Source organism: Trachemys scripta, chromosome 21 (assembly GCF_013100865.1).
Source record: "Trachemys scripta elegans isolate TJP31775 chromosome 21, CAS_Tse_1.0, whole genome shotgun sequence".
In the NCBI taxonomy this organism is placed as follows: Eukaryota; Metazoa; Chordata; order Testudines; family Emydidae; genus Trachemys; species Trachemys scripta.
Genome location: NC_048318.1, coordinates 6615509 through 6632513, shown reverse-complemented (window position 1 = coordinate 6632513; position 17005 = coordinate 6615509). Strand labels below are relative to the sequence as shown.

At 40.7% G+C, this 17005-nt stretch overlaps 1 protein-coding gene across 4 annotated transcripts in view; it reads left to right on the top strand.

The window, feature by feature from the left end:
- ZBTB44 (zinc finger and BTB domain containing 44) overlaps window positions 1-17005 on the top strand; it is a 62062-nt gene that overhangs the window by 24821 nt on the left and 20236 nt on the right. Inside the window, exons 2-4 of one of the 4 annotated variants that reach the window (XM_034754393.1) lie at window positions 679-977; window positions 6698-7766; window positions 16598-16682. In XM_034754393.1, coding sequence (XP_034610284.1) covers window positions 738-977; window positions 6698-7766; window positions 16598-16682 — 1394 coding nt within the window. In that variant the 5' untranslated portion in view covers window positions 679-737. Of the gene's footprint in view, window positions 1-123; window positions 1194-6697; window positions 7767-16597; window positions 16683-17005 lie in introns of those variants that run through there. The other 3 variants (XM_034754397.1, XM_034754395.1, XM_034754396.1) reach the window with 3 other exon arrangements.

Below are 17005 nucleotides of genomic sequence, written 5' to 3'. Positions count from 1 at the left end.
CGCCGCCCCCATTGGCCCGGGACGGCGAACCGCGGCCAGTGGGGGCCGCAATTGGCCGAACCTGCCGCGTCAGCAGGTAAATAAACTGGCCCAGCCCGCTAGGGTGCTTACCCTGGCGAGCCACATGCCAAACGTTGCCGACCCCTGCAATATAGGCAAAATTATTTTAGTAAGGCAGATACTACAGACACTCTACCGTAATCTGTTTTTGGACTTAATCAGTATCCACCCTTGTGGCACAAGATCAGAAACTTTCCCTTTTATGCAATATTTCACATTGTTCTTGATGCCTACAGGGATGGCCTGCTTTTCCTACACCTCCACTCCCTTTTACAGCTGACACTGCCTTTCCAAGCATCCAGCAAGTGTCTTCGTATGCCAAAATGAGACTGTGGTATAGCTCATTGGCTTTCCTCTTATTGCCTGAAACACCTGGGGCCTTTCATACTCTGGAGATGAAATATTAAATTGTCTTTAAGGATCTAATTCCCATGCCTTGATAGTCTTTGGGAACCTTAAAGAGAAGGCAGTAGTTTACGGTGGTGCTGCCCATGTCTCTTGGTGAAATTGTGTATTGTAATGTAAAAGTGAAGATAAGTGTCTGTTTTTCCCTTTCCAGAAAGGATTTGGTGCTATGTTGCTGTGGACACTGATATAGACTTTTGGCTTTTCCTACAGGCCCTCTTAATGCTGCTCATCCCAGGCTCGAATCAAGAAGACCCATGTCCTAACTGGACATGCTTCACAGTCGTCTTGCCAGGAGAACAATTCAAAAGAGGGCAGACTGCTTGAATTTCAGGCATTGTCATACCTCTGCTAGTCTCCTTCTCAGCTGGAGCTTGGAAAAAGGAGACTTCAGGTTGCAGAGAGAGGGTGACAAGCAGCTTGACTGCCGGACCATGGCTGAATATGTTCGTCCTCAGAGATGTGAACGGAGGACAGTGAATTCCAAAGACATACATTTCAGGGATTTTGAGGTGCTTACACACCCCTTAAGCCATCCTGCTCCCTCTGCCTCATGTATTCTGTTTGTACCTGCTCCCTCACCTCCATGTAACGATGCACTCCAGAATAGAGTGCTGTGGTACTTTAAACAGCAGGCGCATGTCTCAACCATAGCCTGTGCATGCCAGTGCAGAGAAGAGGGAATGAGAAACAGCGCCCTGAAGTGATGCACTTCCACTACCTCCAAGGTATTGCAGAGAAGAGTAACCCCAAGCTTTCTTTTTGGGAGAATGCATTTAAGGTTATATATGCAAACCTGACTAGTTAGTTGGGGGTATATTACAATAGTCCATTTAAAAAAAAAAAATCACGTTTGGGAGCTAATGTTAGTCTTATTGCAAGAATTGCTTTCTTGGCCTTGTTTTGTAATGCTGGATGCACTGTGTACTGCCTTTTTTTCAGCTTCCAATTTAGTCTTTTGTCACAAGTTGGCAGCTGGTCTACCCTCTCTACTTCCAATAAAGCTGTGTTTAAAACCACTCATTTGTTACTTGCACTTCAAATAATTGTATCTCAAATAATATTTTCACCACCCAAGGAGACAACCGGCGCCTCATTGCCAGGGCTCAGGCTCTCCTTCTCTCCACCCCCCAAATCCCTCACTGGGAGACAGACTGGGCTCGGGCTCTCCTTCCTCCTCCCCTGAATCCTTTAGCAGGAGGTAGCCTGAGCTCTCCTTCCCATCCCTCCCTTCCCATCCCCCCCCAATCCCTCACCTGGAGGTGGTGGGGCTCCAGCTGTCAGCCCTGGGGTGACAGCAGCTGTGCAGAAGTAAAGGTGGCAATGGGGTGCTAAGTCTGCTGTGAAAAGTGTTATTGACAAATACCACTTTTCACATTGTCTCCCCTCTGTCCTGCTGCTGGCGCGGCACTGCCTTCAGAGCTGGGTGCCCAGTCAACAGCCGCTGCGCTGTGCTCTGACTTCAATTTGGTGGCTATCTATGTACTTGGCTGGGATTGCGGAGGCATAAATGACTACAGACACAGAGAAGGGGAGCCCGATCAAATAAGTTTGAGAACCACTGATCTAGTGTAATCATTCTGTGTTTGTGGGCCTGACCCATAACTGCTGCTTGAGTGTTCCCCTCATCCGTGAGGAAACGATGCAGTTACTCGTGGAACTCCTCTGAGACTCTCTTCTTGCTGGGTATTCTTCACACCAGGCTCCCAGCTAGTCATGCTAGACTACCTGCCACCACCTCAACAGCTGGCATGTGACTTGGAAATCCAGGAAAAGGAGTTCTTCCTTTGATAGTTCTCTTCCCTGTAAGGATCCATGCCAGTGGGGAGTTGGCTGCTGTGGAAGCACTTCCAACTGGGGCCCACATTAGGTGTGCTAGGAAATTATATAATAAGATTTGGGACCTTGGAGGAATTATGCATTGTCTACCCCCACTTCCCCAAAAAAAAGTTACACATTTTTGGTGCCTAACCCTGTTGACTCTTGTAAACTAACTTCCGTAAATGGTCTCTCTCTGTAAAACTTTCAGCAAGGTGATTTGTGAAAGATCAGTATTTGAGCCAAGAGATGGTAGTTTATTGCAGAAATAAATTTTCAGTGATCTTCACAAAGTAAGGACTCTTTTAATGACAACTCTCAAGGTAGATCAATTTTAGGTCTAATATCCTCGATTATAATAGTTCCAAGCTCTATCGTAAAAGAAATATAACATCTGTGGAGCAACTGGCGTAGCCTGGTCAGACTAATTATGAAAGCTGTGATAATGACTGTTATCCCCAAACTTGTAATTTGATGTCTTTAACTGTAATTCTGCTGGACACTTGTGCTTTTAAGTATGCAGTACTCACAGACATGGGACTGTTAAAACATTGAATTTGTATCTTGATGGCTCAGTGCCCTGATGTATTCACCCATTACCTCTAAGGGAGAGAGGTTTGCATTCCATAGATTCTATTACAGCAGAGTGAATATTTCATATTGAAGTAATTGCATGCAAGGAGATCTTGCAGTGTTGGTCTGCCTTTTTTTTTTTTTTTTTTAAACATAGTTTTGTCCACACTGATGCTCAGACTGGGCTACTGAGCTGGTTTAGAACAGTGTTTTAAACCATATTCAGCGAATAGTGTTCTTGGTCCAGTGTAAATGGGAGGCCTTTGTCAGATAAAGCTGACATCTTGAATATTTTTTGTGTATTTTTGAAGTCATAGGGCTAAATCCACTTTTGCTGTTAGGATGCACAACTGATGAAGGTCGCCCTAAAAAGAAACCAATTTCACAGTATATAAATCTCATGTTACAAAGATGATAGTCTTAAGCTATAAAGAAAAATTTAAAAAGCAGGAGGCAAATGAGAAATAAAAGTATTGGTAATGAGAGAGGACAGGCAATATTAGATAGAGAATGCTGAAGTCGGACCTGTTGTTTGTTCATAGTATACATTGTACAGTTTATACTTTCAAATATGTTTATAGTTTCCAGGCAAGCAAGTTTTACATACAACTCAGATGTTGAAAAATAAATACTTTAGAGGATATGAACTGGTACATGTGATTTGTTGATTCAGATATTTTAAATTTTGTTCTTTCTCCTTTGGAAGTAACTACTTGATTTCTTCAGTGATCTTGACTCAGTAAAAATGAGACAAGCCACCTTAAATGATTTACTATCAGGTCTACATTACAATTCTAACTCTATTTAAAATCCATTCAACTGAACTTGTTTGAAAACCCAGTGCCCTAACCTTTATCATCAGCCTACCCATCAATTGGCAATTCAGAAAATTCTCCTTGCTCTGGCATTCTGAGGCACTCTTGTCACACTTCAACAGAGTAGTGACTGGCTCACTCAAACCATAAAAGTAAAGAAAATGTCAGGGAAAGTTTGAAATAAATTGCTGTTGCACCAACCTATTAAACTTCTTTGAAAAGTTTTTGAAAATAGCATCATTTTCAATTTAACAGTTAATATAAGTGGTTTATTCCTTGAACTTGAGAACACTGTGGTGTAGCATGTTGCATGTGTGTGGAAGAGGAGTTTAATTCTGAGAGATGAGGGGTGAGGAGTCCAGCACCCATGCCACCAGTTCCTGGGAAGAGGAAGCATGCCTGTGTTTCTGTCAGGGTGCTGTCCCTGCTCTCTACTCAGAGTTGGTCTCTTATATTGTCCTGTGACTGGAGATTGTTAAACTTTTCCAGTTGCATCCTGCCACGCATACACCCCAACTCCACTCCTGGTTGCTGTTGGGGGGGGGAATCTCTACTACTTTTGTGCCTCCTGGCTGCAAAGTAGCATCAGGATTAGTTCTCCCTTACTCCATCCACTCTCCAGCTCTCCATTTTTGGGTCCTCTTTCCCAGATAAACACTAATTTGCATCCCCTGTTCTTCAGTAAAGCTATAAACATCAGCAAAGCCTTTGGAGCTATCTGTCTCCAGACCCCTATAGATGTGAGACTGGGATATGGTTTCTTTCACTTAGCAAGTGTTTTGTTTATGCTTAATTTCTCCCTTCACAGTGGCGTGAAATTTCATTTTAAATCCAAGTTGTCTTCATAATTTGACTGACTTCATAAATTAATGTTCCTCTCATAACTTATGGTTATTGAAATAAATTAAGCATGTGACTGCATCTGTAATGTTAGTCAGTTGATTCTGGGCTCCAGAAGGAGTAATACTTTTCTCTGTCTGAAGTAGTTTGCAATAAGAAGAGTGAAATAACAGGAACAAGATAATGTGAGGTGGAAATATGGCTCATATTTAATAGTGGAGTGAGTGAGTAATGAGAGAATGTCACTAGGAGCCTCTGACAGCCACTATTTATGTGTATTTTAAGGCTCCAAATCTGTAACCTATTCCACATAGGCAGCTCCCTGCATCATGAGGTCAGCTTGTACAGAACAGCTTGCAGATTTGTGAGTGTGTGAGGCAGATGGTGATGGCTAGAAGGGAGGAGAAACTTACCCCTGTCAACCAACCAGGTATAATTCAGTCACTGATATTTAAACATGGAGAAGCACCTTATTTATGCATCCAGCCTCTTCTGAATTGTGTAAAGCATATAAACACAGAAGAAAATGGGGTCCCTACTTTAATTGGGAGCTGTGTTCATGTAAGGAATGCATGCTTAGGGCCTTAAGTAACTGAAATGATAGCTTGTTTTCCCTTTAACAATTAAATACATAATTAAAGCTGCCTCAGAAACTAGGTCTCCTCATTTGCAGACCAATTCTGTGCATGCAGCAGAAGTGGTATGGTTCCTAGCAAAAGATGCACACAGAACCTCACTGTGCAAGGACTCTCTCCACATGTCTGTAGAGTGAGGGGTTGGGGTCACTGGACCATCATATTCCTCTGTAAAATCAGAGGCATGTAGGTTTCAAACAGTCAATAATGGCTTGAGAATGTTTCCTCTGTAGCCTGGAGGAGAGGATTCTGTGCCTTCCACACCTCCAGGAAATTGTGTCAAGCCTTTTTACTTAGATTAGCATCAAAGAGAGGATTTGTCCCTAAAGGTATGTCTTCACTCCCCGCCAGATTGGCGGGCAGCGATCGATCCAGCGGGGATCAATTTATCGCCTCTAGTCTATATGCGATAAATCGACCCCCGAGCACTCTCCCTTCGACTTCTGTACTCCAGCTCTGCGAGAGGCAGAGTCGATGGGGGAGCGGCAGCAGTCGACTCGCCATGTGAAGACACCACGGTAAGTCGATCTAAGTACGTCGACTTCAGCTACGTTATTCACGTAGCTGAAGTTGCGTAACTTAGATCGATCTCCCCCCAGTGTAGACCAGGGCTAAGAAAATAATTGGAAGTGTTCTGTGTTTTTATTGTTTCAGCAATAGATATGCAAAGGAAGATGTTACGTCCCTTGTGTTTGCTTTACCTTGTAAAATCCAGTGTTGTAGATGTCATTTGATAAGCCAGAACTGTACTTTGAGGATTAGAATGCATTTTGTTTTTGGAGGAATTTTCAACAACCTCTCATCCTAGTCCAAAATCATTTATTGAAAACAGCTTTAGGCAATCACTGCCTACGCTACCAGCAGCACGGCTTAGCTATTGTTAAAAACTGTTCTGTGTTTGCTAGCTCAAACTCTGTCTTCTGAAAATTCATACAGTGGACTCTATAAGGCTTTCTTATTTAGAACCTTCACTGAGAAGTTTGTTTGTTTGATTCTACACATTTGCATCCCAGCCCAAACTAATGTCAGGGTCTTCAGTTTACAGAACCATTTCACAAAGCCCCTGAAGACTAATAACTAAGCAATAGATTATTGATTCCAGAAAACAAAAATACAGGTTTAAGACACACGCATACTAGTTTAAAAGCATATATTTCCCATCTCAAAAGGTGATAAGTGTCCTTGTTACCAAACTCTGATCAGGGTAATTTCTTTGAGCAGGTAACAGCAGAGATCTGGAAAGTGATATTATTGGCTGAGTTCAGATAATCTGACTTCCACATTTCATTTACATTATTACAAAATATTAATAACTCAGTGCATTGTCGTAGAGTAAACTTAATATAATCTCTCATAATTTTTTCTGGCCCATGGGACAGTCTGGATTCTAAAAGGTCTAATGTCCTGGACTTTAGTGTAAAGGACAATTCTCTTTCATGTTAGTCTCTGCAAATACGAAGTCACTAATCTTTAATTCTCAGTGTAGAAATTTGTAGTATAGAATATCTTTATAAAAATTACAAAAGATAATGTTTTTTGTCTATCTTTTAGGACACTTGTGACCACTTGCATGGTGAAAGAGCATCAGCAAAAGTGGAAAAAATGGGTGTAAAAACATTTACTCATAATTCCCCTGCTCACAGCCAGGAGATGCTTGGAAAACTTAACATGCTTCGCAACGATGGACATTTCTGCGACATCACCATTCGCGTACAGGACAAAATCTTCAGGGCACACAAGGTGGTCTTGGCAGCCTGCAGCGACTTCTTCCGCTCCAAACTAGTTGGCCAAGCAGAAGATGACGGCAAGAGTGTATTAGACTTGCATCATGTGACAGTGACTGGCTTCATACCCCTTCTGGAGTATGCTTACACAGCCACACTGTCTATCAACACAGAAAATATTATTGATGTGTTGGCTGCAGCCAGCTACATGCAAATGTTCAGTGTTGCTAGTACATGCTCAGAATTCATGAAGTCGAGTATTTTATGGAATACGCCCAACAGCCAGCAAGACAAGGTGCTAGATGCAGGACAAGAAAACAGTGCAAACTGCAACTTTACTTCTCGAGATGGCAGCCTTTCTCCGGTTTCCTCCGAATGCAGTGTGGTGGAAAGAGCCATTCCTGTTTGTCGAGAGTCCCGAAGAAAGCGCAAAAGCTACATTGTCATGTCTCCTGAAAGTCCACTTAAGTGTAACACACAAACGAACTCCCCCCAAGTGCTCAATCCTTCAGCTTCCTACGCAGAGTCCAGAAATCAGCCAGTAGACTCTTCCTTAGCTTTTCCTTGGACTTTTCCTTTTGGAATTGATCGAAGGCTTCAGTCTGAGAAGGTGAAACAGGTAGAGAATTCTAGGACTTTAGAACTCCCTGGGCCATCTGAGGCAGCCAGAAGAATTACTGATTATGTGACATGTGAGAGCACAAAAGCCAGTTCACCTCTTGTGATTGAAGAAGATGTGCGTGTCAAAGTGGAAAGGTTAAGTGATGAGGAGGTTCATGAGGAAGTATCACAGCCTGTGAGTGCATCCCAGAGTTCTCTGAGTGATCAGCAGACAGTCCCAGGAAGTGAGCAAGTTCAGGAAGATCTCCTGATCAGCCCACAGTCTTCCTCTATAGGTACAGCCACTTCTACTATTTTATATATGTATACGTACATGCACTTGTGATTTTATTTAAGAAAGTCTGCTTGAATTTTTAATTAGGTCACAAAAGATTGGTGAAACTGTATTTTGTTATTCTAACTTATGAAATGCAATGCAGTGATTTTAACAGTTTGTTAATAATTATTTTCTTAATAGTGCCAAATGGTTTGACCACAGTCCATTCACAGAGTACCATTTTGGAAAGATTGGTGCATACCTTTAACTCCCTTTACAGTTACGGAATCTCCAAAATCAAGCCTTTTATCAGTGTAGGTACAATGATAGTAGAGAGCTTTTATAATAAAAGTTAAGAACATATTTTGCAGAATAAATGGTGGAAAGCTATCAAATTAGTATCCCAGACAAAAACAAAATAGTGAAGTCATAATATATAGAACCTTTCCGTTTCAAAAGGATTTAATCACAAATTGCAGCTCTTATTCTGCCAAATGCTGAGACTAACATTTTTCCCAGATGACAATTTGTAGCCTTTTTTGGGTTCCTCTAGTGAGCTGTTATCTATTAATAGCTAATATTTAGAGCAGTGATTCTCACCCGGGAGTGCGTGTACCCCTGGGAGTATGCAGAGGTCTTCCAAGGGGTACATCAATTCATCTAGATATTTGCCTAGTTTTACAACAGGCTACAAAAACACAAACGAAGTCAGTACAAACTAAAATTTCATACAGACAAAATGAGAAAGTAAGCAATTTTTCAGTAATAGTGTGCAGTGACATTTTTGTATTTTTTTATGTCTGATTTTTGTAAGCAAGTAGTTTTTAAGTGAGGTGAAATTTGTGGCACGCAAGATAAATCAGTCCTCTGGAAAGGTTTAGAGGACATCACTATAACCATCCGGTTTTCTCTTTGCATAGAAAAGACGCTTACAAATGGCTTTCAGTAAGTCTGAACACAGTTTGCAATATTTCTAATTTGGTTGCCAGAATTTTGCACAGATTATCTATTTGCCTTTGTATTTACAAAGCCTATTTATTGAAGGGTTATTTCAGTAAAATCTGGTTTATTTGAGAACTGTTTGGTCGACTTCATTCAGCTAATATCATGCCAAATGCTGTTTCAATTAATCAAATTATAAATATAGTCTTGTACGCTAACTCTACCTCAGAGTTTTGTCACTCTGCCTTCATGAGGGAGTAGTAGGTAGCTGATCTCTGACCCTTTCAATGAGGCAATATCTGGCCACTGTAAGCGTGCTATTTCTATTGCACAATTGCTTTAAAGAAGCAGGAACTTTGTCATGTTAGTACCTACTTCAACACTTTGTATATTGCTATTTTTTGTATGTCATTATTTTGTATAGCTCATATGGTAGCATTCTACATTGGTAGTGTTTATGCCCAATCTAAACTGCTTTACTTACTGGAGTTTTACAGACATGGCTTTTGTGAATCCCCTTTGAGTAGTAGCCACAACTTGTGAGTAAACTATCAGAGTAAATACTGATAGTTTCTTTAATTTATCAAAAATGTGTGTAATTTTATAAACTACAGGGAGAGTAGAGTTTGTGTTCCAACAGCCTCCAGGAAAAAAAAGACTGGTTCACTGAACTGGTGCAATTTGACCCAGTCCTTAACACATTGTAGCAATACCTTAGAAAAGAAGTTGCCAAGGACATGTGATAGTTGTGTGAAGTCATACTATATTGATATATCCGTGAGAAATATAAACTGCAACATACGAAAAAAGACAGTGAAACTAAGGGACAGGAAAAGGAAAATAACATACCCACTGAAAAGAGTTTTACCCACTGTATTTATCATATTCAAGCAGCCTGACAGACAACTAACTATGCTGCTTCCCTTTGGATCAGGATCCAGTGTGATCTGTGTAGAAAATGGCAGAGGAAAGGTACATTAGATATCTGTTCTAAGCCACTCAAAAAATAGCAGTGTATAAAAATACATGTCAACATAAAAAAAGTAATCTTTAACCATAGAAGAATGGGAGGAATGGAAATATAAGAGTGAGCCCAGCACTAGATCGTAAAGAGAGAGACTTCGGTGAGTGGCCTAAATGTTCCTTTTCTAAGAAAGTCCTAGAATTGAACAAATGCACTGAAGGTACGCTAGTGATCAGGCCCTGGTAATGTATGTGACTGTGTTCCTTTTGCCAAAGATTGACCTAGCCAGAATCCTTCACTGTGGAATAACATCTACTGAGAAGCAGCTTTGAAAATGTCACCTTCTAGTGCTGAAGCTGCACAACAGTTTCTGGAAGGCTTACCCTTTGAACTCTGCCCTTCTGGGTCTATTGCCACTAAGGGCATGTTCCCTAACCATATTTACAGCACAAGAAGAGGGTTTGGGGTCTTGTGCTATGTTTTTGTGAACTGCATTAGTGACCATCATTTTAACCAAATGCTCTAAAGTCTAAAATCAAATGTCTGTACGCTTTGAGGATAGTTCAGTATAGCATGCTGCTGCACCTTCATGGCTGCAGATACAAAAAAGTTGGCCCGAGGTCAACATAATTGAATCCCATTCTGTGTGCTTGAATGATGCATGGGTGATGCTTTCCTCGGGGCACCTAGAGCTGTAAGCCACTCTTACCTCTGCATTAGCAAGAGAGAGTTTTCCTGGAGTTTAGATTAAGAGACAGTTCCCTGCTGCACTAATCTGTTTGCCTCACCAGCAAACTCCTGAGATGCTGCCAGTCCTTACCTTGCAGGTAATAGAGTGAATTCAGGTTCCCCAGAGACATCTCGCAGCAGAGAGGTAAATCCACATTCCTTTGTCTAAGGCAGGCTTGCCTCCAGAACATATTTCCAGCACATATATATAATTCCTTATATACAACCTGTACATAGATCACACAATATGACCAGCATGTCACCAGTTTTTTATGTGATACCTTACCAAAACCGTTTGGCTAAATATTTTGACACAGTGTGTTGTCTTCCCTTTGCTGTTTGGCATAAAGGGCCCTTAAGGTATCAATGTGTTTGAATTTACATTTAGCATTGTTTGCACAACACTATTATACCATGATTATAGATTATATTCCTATTTTGCTGTATTCTAAAGCAGTGCAAATTCCTTGTTTTAGAACAGGGGTCAGCAACCTTTCAGAAGTGGTGTGCCGAGTCTTCATTTATTCACTCTGATTTAAGGTTTCGCGTGCCGATAATACATTTTAACGTTTTTAGAAGGTCTCTTTCTATAAGTCTATAATCTATAACTAAACTATCGTTGTATATAAAGTAAATACGGTTTTTAAAATGTTTAAGAAGCTTCATTTAAAATTAAATTAAAATGCAGAGGCCCCCGGACCGGAGGCCGGGACCCAGGCAGTGTGAGTGCCACTGAAAATCAGCTCGCATGTCGCCTTCGGCACGTGTGCCATAGGTTGCCTACCCTTGTTTTAGAAGGTTTGCACTGCATCAAAGGTATGATAAAGCACAGTTGCAGCACAGGCCACATTATAAACATCCTTTGTTTTCTAAAGAGGTATTGCCTTGCACACTATCACAACATTAGGGACGATCCAGTACAGCAATAACTGTTGGGGGCAAGGAGGTATGTTAAAACACAACATTCTCTTTCCTGAACACACACATTACCCTTTTAAAATTACATGTACTTATCTCAGTGCTTTATAATGCATTTATAAAAGCTTCCCTGCCTGTTTTTCTTGTATTGTAAAGAGCTTTCATTCGCTACTTGGGCAATTGCAAGAATTGCTCATTTGCAGTTTGTTATATGTAGTATCACTTAAACAGTGCATAAGAGCACTTTATAATACTGGAGAAAGACAAGCAGGAGAGCCTTTATAAATATATTATGTCATTCTGGTAGCAACACTAGTTACGTTTGAGAAGATATTTTCATAACTCTTTGACATCAGCCCCATCAGAGAGATAAGTACACAATAAAAATTCTAGCAGCAAATGAACTTTTTTTGGACTAGATTTTATTAGTTGGCAATATCATGAAGGATAAAATCAATATAGAATTCAATTTTTTATTTTTACACGTTGTATTACGTCTGATCTTGCGTACCCAACAATACTCAGCTTATTTTAAGTCACACTGAACCACAGTTTTAAATTTGATATTCATAATGTTGTTTTCAGAAACTTATCAAAGGTGAGTCTTCCATCAGTAACCCCAAAATATGGGATCATTATATTTTGGATCCCTAACTTTTCTTTCAGTTGGGAAATATGGGCCTTCCTTGTGACTCCTGACATCTTAATGGCTTTTCTATTTTCTATTCTAGCACTCTTCCTTTTGGAATAAACATTTTCCCCCCTCTCCTGTCTCCATATCACATTGTATCTCTTCTCTTTCCATTTGTATCTTTGGTCTGACAATCTCATCTGAAGTCCCAATAGTATTGTTTTTCTAGTGTTGTATTTCAGCGCATACTGACAGTGGGTCTTTTCCCATTGAAGTCTGTTGGAATTTAGCCATCAACTTTCTTCACTCCCATTAAATCCCAATACCGTCCTCAATGAAACCCCAAATGTCACCATATGCAGGCATTACAGAGTGCCCTAAAGTTCAACAAATTCAGACTGTTTTGCATGATGGGAGGGAGGAGAAAGGGTGAAATTAAAATTCAAGGGACTCTTCAGCAGCTCACTTATATATCTGGAATATTGATCTGTCTTCACCGAGGTAGTATGGCTGAGGAAAAGAGGCAGTGTCTCAGGTATTCAGGTCCTTGGCCATATACTGTGTGGCTTACCTAAGGCTATGTCTACATTAGAGAGCTTACAGCGACGCAGCTGCTGTAAGATCTCCTGTGTAGCTACTCTGTGCTGACGGGAGTGAGCTCTCCTATCAACATATTAATCCACCCCGACGAGTGGCGGTAGCTATGTCAGCAGGAGACACTCTCCCACCAATATAGCGCTGTCCACACTGGCAGTTATGTCGGTTTAGCTTACGTTGCTCGGGATGTGTTTTTTCACATCCCTGAATGACAAAGTATACCGACGTAAATGGTAGTGTAGACATAGCCATAGATACAAATCTAACAGCTAGTTGACCTCTTGTTGAAGGATGGATGTAAATCCTGTTGCTTTAGCTACAGGCTGTAGAAAACTTAATCTTAATGAAATCAAGTTGGTTCTTGTATGGACTTTAAGAAACCTGTAACTTGAGATACTTTAAAAACATAATGGAGCTAAGTTATGTAACAGACCGTATGTGATTGCACTATGAGCTGGTTAGATATATGGCACTCTCTTAAGATATCCAAAGCTGTAGGACCAAGCTAAATGGGAATACAGGATTTAAGATGTGCATAACCAAAAGTTTCAGCAGGTCAGTTATGCTTAAGAGGTTTGCACAGGATTGCTCTGGACACTAGTACTGAATGAAGCAAGCTCTTACAGTCAGCCTGATGACGTCTTTGTGTCTGTAACAATAACTTTGGAGTACTACATCGAACAATTCCAGAACTTCAGAACCTGATTTATTTTTGCTGAAATTGGAAAATCTGAAAGGGACGTGTAGAGCTGTCTGCCACCCCCCTTCCCTCTCCACCAAAAAGCATCTGGTGAGCACTCACATCAACCAGATCTGTAATTGACTATAGATCAGAGCTGGTTGATGGCAGCCATTAACACCTTCCTGCGCAACAGTACCCTCATCTCAGTTCTGCCCATGGTCTCCCTTCATCTTAAAAGCTGACACCCTAGCGGTATGTCTACTTTTTCTACACCGATCACACTGGATCCCGATCAAAAGGAAGCAGCATAGTTAGTTGTCTTTCAGGCTGCTTGAATATGATAAATATAGTGGGTAAAACTCTTTTCAGTGGGTATTTTTTTCCTTTTCATGACCCTTAGTTTCATTGCCTTTTTTTATATGTTGCAGTTTATATTTCTCACTGATATATCAGTATAGTCTCCTGTCACCGCTATGTTCATACAATTGATCACATGTCCCCTGGTAGCTGACTCAGGTTCACGGGGCTTGGGCTGCGGGGCTGTTTTGTTGCTGGGTGTTCCAGGCTCAGGCTGGAGCCTGGGCTCTAGAACCCTGCAGAGTGGGAGGGTCCCAGAGCTTGGAAGTCTACACAGCAATGAAAGAGCCCTGTGACCCCCAAGTTGGCTGACACGAGCCAGTCATGGGTTTTTCTTTGCTGTGTAGACATACCCTGTGTGACTTAATTCCCAGACAGAAAATAAATGAGAATGGTGGGAAGGAGGAAATGGAGGAGGCATGCAGAGCTCCTGGCATGGGGGATTAAAAAGGAGATTCTGGAATGGGGTGGATACACAGGCACCGGTTTCTAATTTTACCCAGACATGGTCAATCCCTGCTCAGCCCTAGGCCCTGCCCCAACTCCACCCCTTCTCCCAAACCCCTGCCCCCGCTCCACCTCCGTCCCCTTCCCCCATGGCCCCACCCTGCCTCTTCCCCGCCCCATTCTGCCCCTTCCCCCAAGCATGCCCTGTCCCCTGCATGCAGTGGGCAGGACGCACTGGGAGAGAGTTGATCAGTGGGGCTGCCCACGGGCAGGAGGCGCAGGGGAGGGAGGGAGCTGGGCACCTGTGGATGGGCATACTGCCTCTGGCACAGGAGCAGTTGAGGGCCCACAGATTGTGGTATATGAAGAAAGAGGGAATTGAGGTGGCACGGGGAGAGCACACAGAGTTCCTGGCATGGGGGAGTGCAGGGAGTCTATGAAATAGAAGGGGATGGGAGGATGGCACACACGGAGCTGGCAGGGTTGGAGATGATGGAGGAATGCAAGTGACCCCCCCTGTGTGTGCAGTGCTCTCAGCCTACAGAAGCTACAGTGTGGAGCATTCTAGTTGTACCACATTACCAAACAGGAGGATGTTTTCCAGCAGAGAGGATGTTTTTTCTACTGCTTTATATTTCTTGGAATTAAATTGACACCAAGATCTGATCAGTTTCCTTATCCCCTTTCTGTTAGAGTGAAATGCGGTCAAATCTTGATCAAAGTGGATTTGATTTAAATCAAATTGATTTAAATCACTAGTCAGGAAGAATTAATTTAATCATGGATTTCTACATAAAAGTGCATTCTTGATGATGGTTATAACCTTAATACATAATCTTCAAAACTCAGAGATTGATGTAGGTTTCATTTTTAGAAGGTACACACTATACATTTTTAAAGTGATTTATTTTGAAAACTTTTCAGACTAGTTTTACAGCTATATCAGAAATTGAATGATTGCTTGGTTATTTCATTTACCAAAGGTAATTGAAGCAGATATCTATGAAGTCATTGGTAGGTGAACTATCTCCAATTCAACACATTAATCATTAATATTTGGAGGATTTTCTTGCCATGCTATATTAGTAGGAGAACATCACCCAACAGACATTTAAATTGTTTTATTTAACTAAAACAACGACGTTATGTATTCTGGATTTTTTTTCTTCAACAGCAAACATAATATTTTAACAAAACAAGCATATAAATTTTTTAAATTTAAACAGTCAAGTTTTTTAAAATCAGGTTTGTTTATGTTAAAAATGTTTTTAATTAAAATAGTTAAATGAAATATTTAAAAAAAAAAAACTTAAAAAAAAACAACCACCGTTTTTGCTGTTAACAAGCATGTTATCTCTGGAGACAGAAATCCACAGTTCTCAAACTGTGAAACTAAGCATCTCTGATGGTATCTTCTAGACTGAGCACTGAGTCCCATTGGGTAGATAGAAAGATTAACCTATATAATCTATACAGAAGCCCTGGAACCCCGTAAAATTGGGTCCCTAATCCGTGAGCTATTGGAACTCATTTGCAAAACTGTTCTTAAACATTACATGAATATATTGTCTCGTACTATAGAATTAGAATTTATAATCCCTATTCCATGATGAGATATCTTTGAGCTATAATATATCTTAATTAAAACTACCTTTAGATAGGTTTTTTCCTCAAAAAGCATTTTATCAAAAAAATCCAATTTAAAGTGGAAAAACAAACAAACTATTTTTAAAAAAAACAAACATTGATTTTTATCCACCCTGATCTTGATGCTGTTACTTAGTTTACCCGGTCCTCACTCAAGCAAAACTCTCATTGAATCAAAGGAGACTTGTCTGAACAATGACTGAGTAAACAAACTAAGGATATCAAGGTTTGATTTAGTGCTGAAATTATACTAGATCTGTTTCCAAAGCTCAGTTCAGCTATATTTCCCAAGACATTTTGTGTCCTAATGAACCATTATGCAGACTAGCATCTCTCTTGCAGTAATAAGTGGTGGGTATACTACTGCTTAGTCTCCTTTGGATTGCATTTTTCATCTGCCAAGGGCACCAAGAACCTGGAATTGGCATTCTTTTATTAAATATCCTTATGTATAGAGGATGCATAAGGTATGGGAAATAAAGATCCAAGACAGCAGCAGGATTAAATTGCTCAGTATACCTTAACATTTTGAAAAATCTTGAGGAGCATAGTAGTTTTACTTGAAATTAGCATTTTCTGGCTTAGAAGTATTAGTGTAGGAGAAAAAAATACAACATTTATTGACGACCTTTACTGCATTTTAACACAATTTTATTAGTCTTTTAATTTATCCTCTCATTTTGTAGGCACACTGAATATTTGACCATATATTAAAATTGCTCCTCCCTCTGCTGAGTTCTTGATAAAGTGGGGAAGAATCCTGAGGTCTAGATGCTGCTGGTTTTGAAGGAGCTCTGGCACTTTTAGTGTGCCTCCAACCAGTAAACAGTGTCTGCAGGAGACTCTTAGAAGAGAGCTTTTACATGTAGTTACCCAGCTTTTGAGCACTTTTACTTGCATTAAATTGCAAATTGATGTTCCTTTTTTCTTCCCCAGGTTCAATAGATGAAGGGGTTACTGAGGGATTACCCACTCTCCAGAGTACCTCTGGCACTAATGCTCATGCAGATGATGATGATCGGTATGTACCAACATAGTGTGCAAACTGTTCTGTAGTGAGTGAGTGGTATGCTATAATTAACTTGCCCCAGCCCTGCTCGGAGAAAGGTTAGCTGCTCATACATATACTTTGTGTTGAACAAAGTACAATCAGTGCCTGAAGGATCAAATACTTTTAAGAGAGCAGAGGTGATGAAAGTCTGTTTGCTTAGCAGTTGCACTGGTTCCTTTTGCGAAGTTTCCAACTTAAACTGAAGAGGAAAGGGATGAGCTTATTCCTGTGCTGGGTATTCACACTAGTCTATATTTATATATGGACTTCATTGTGAAACAATTAAGGTTGAT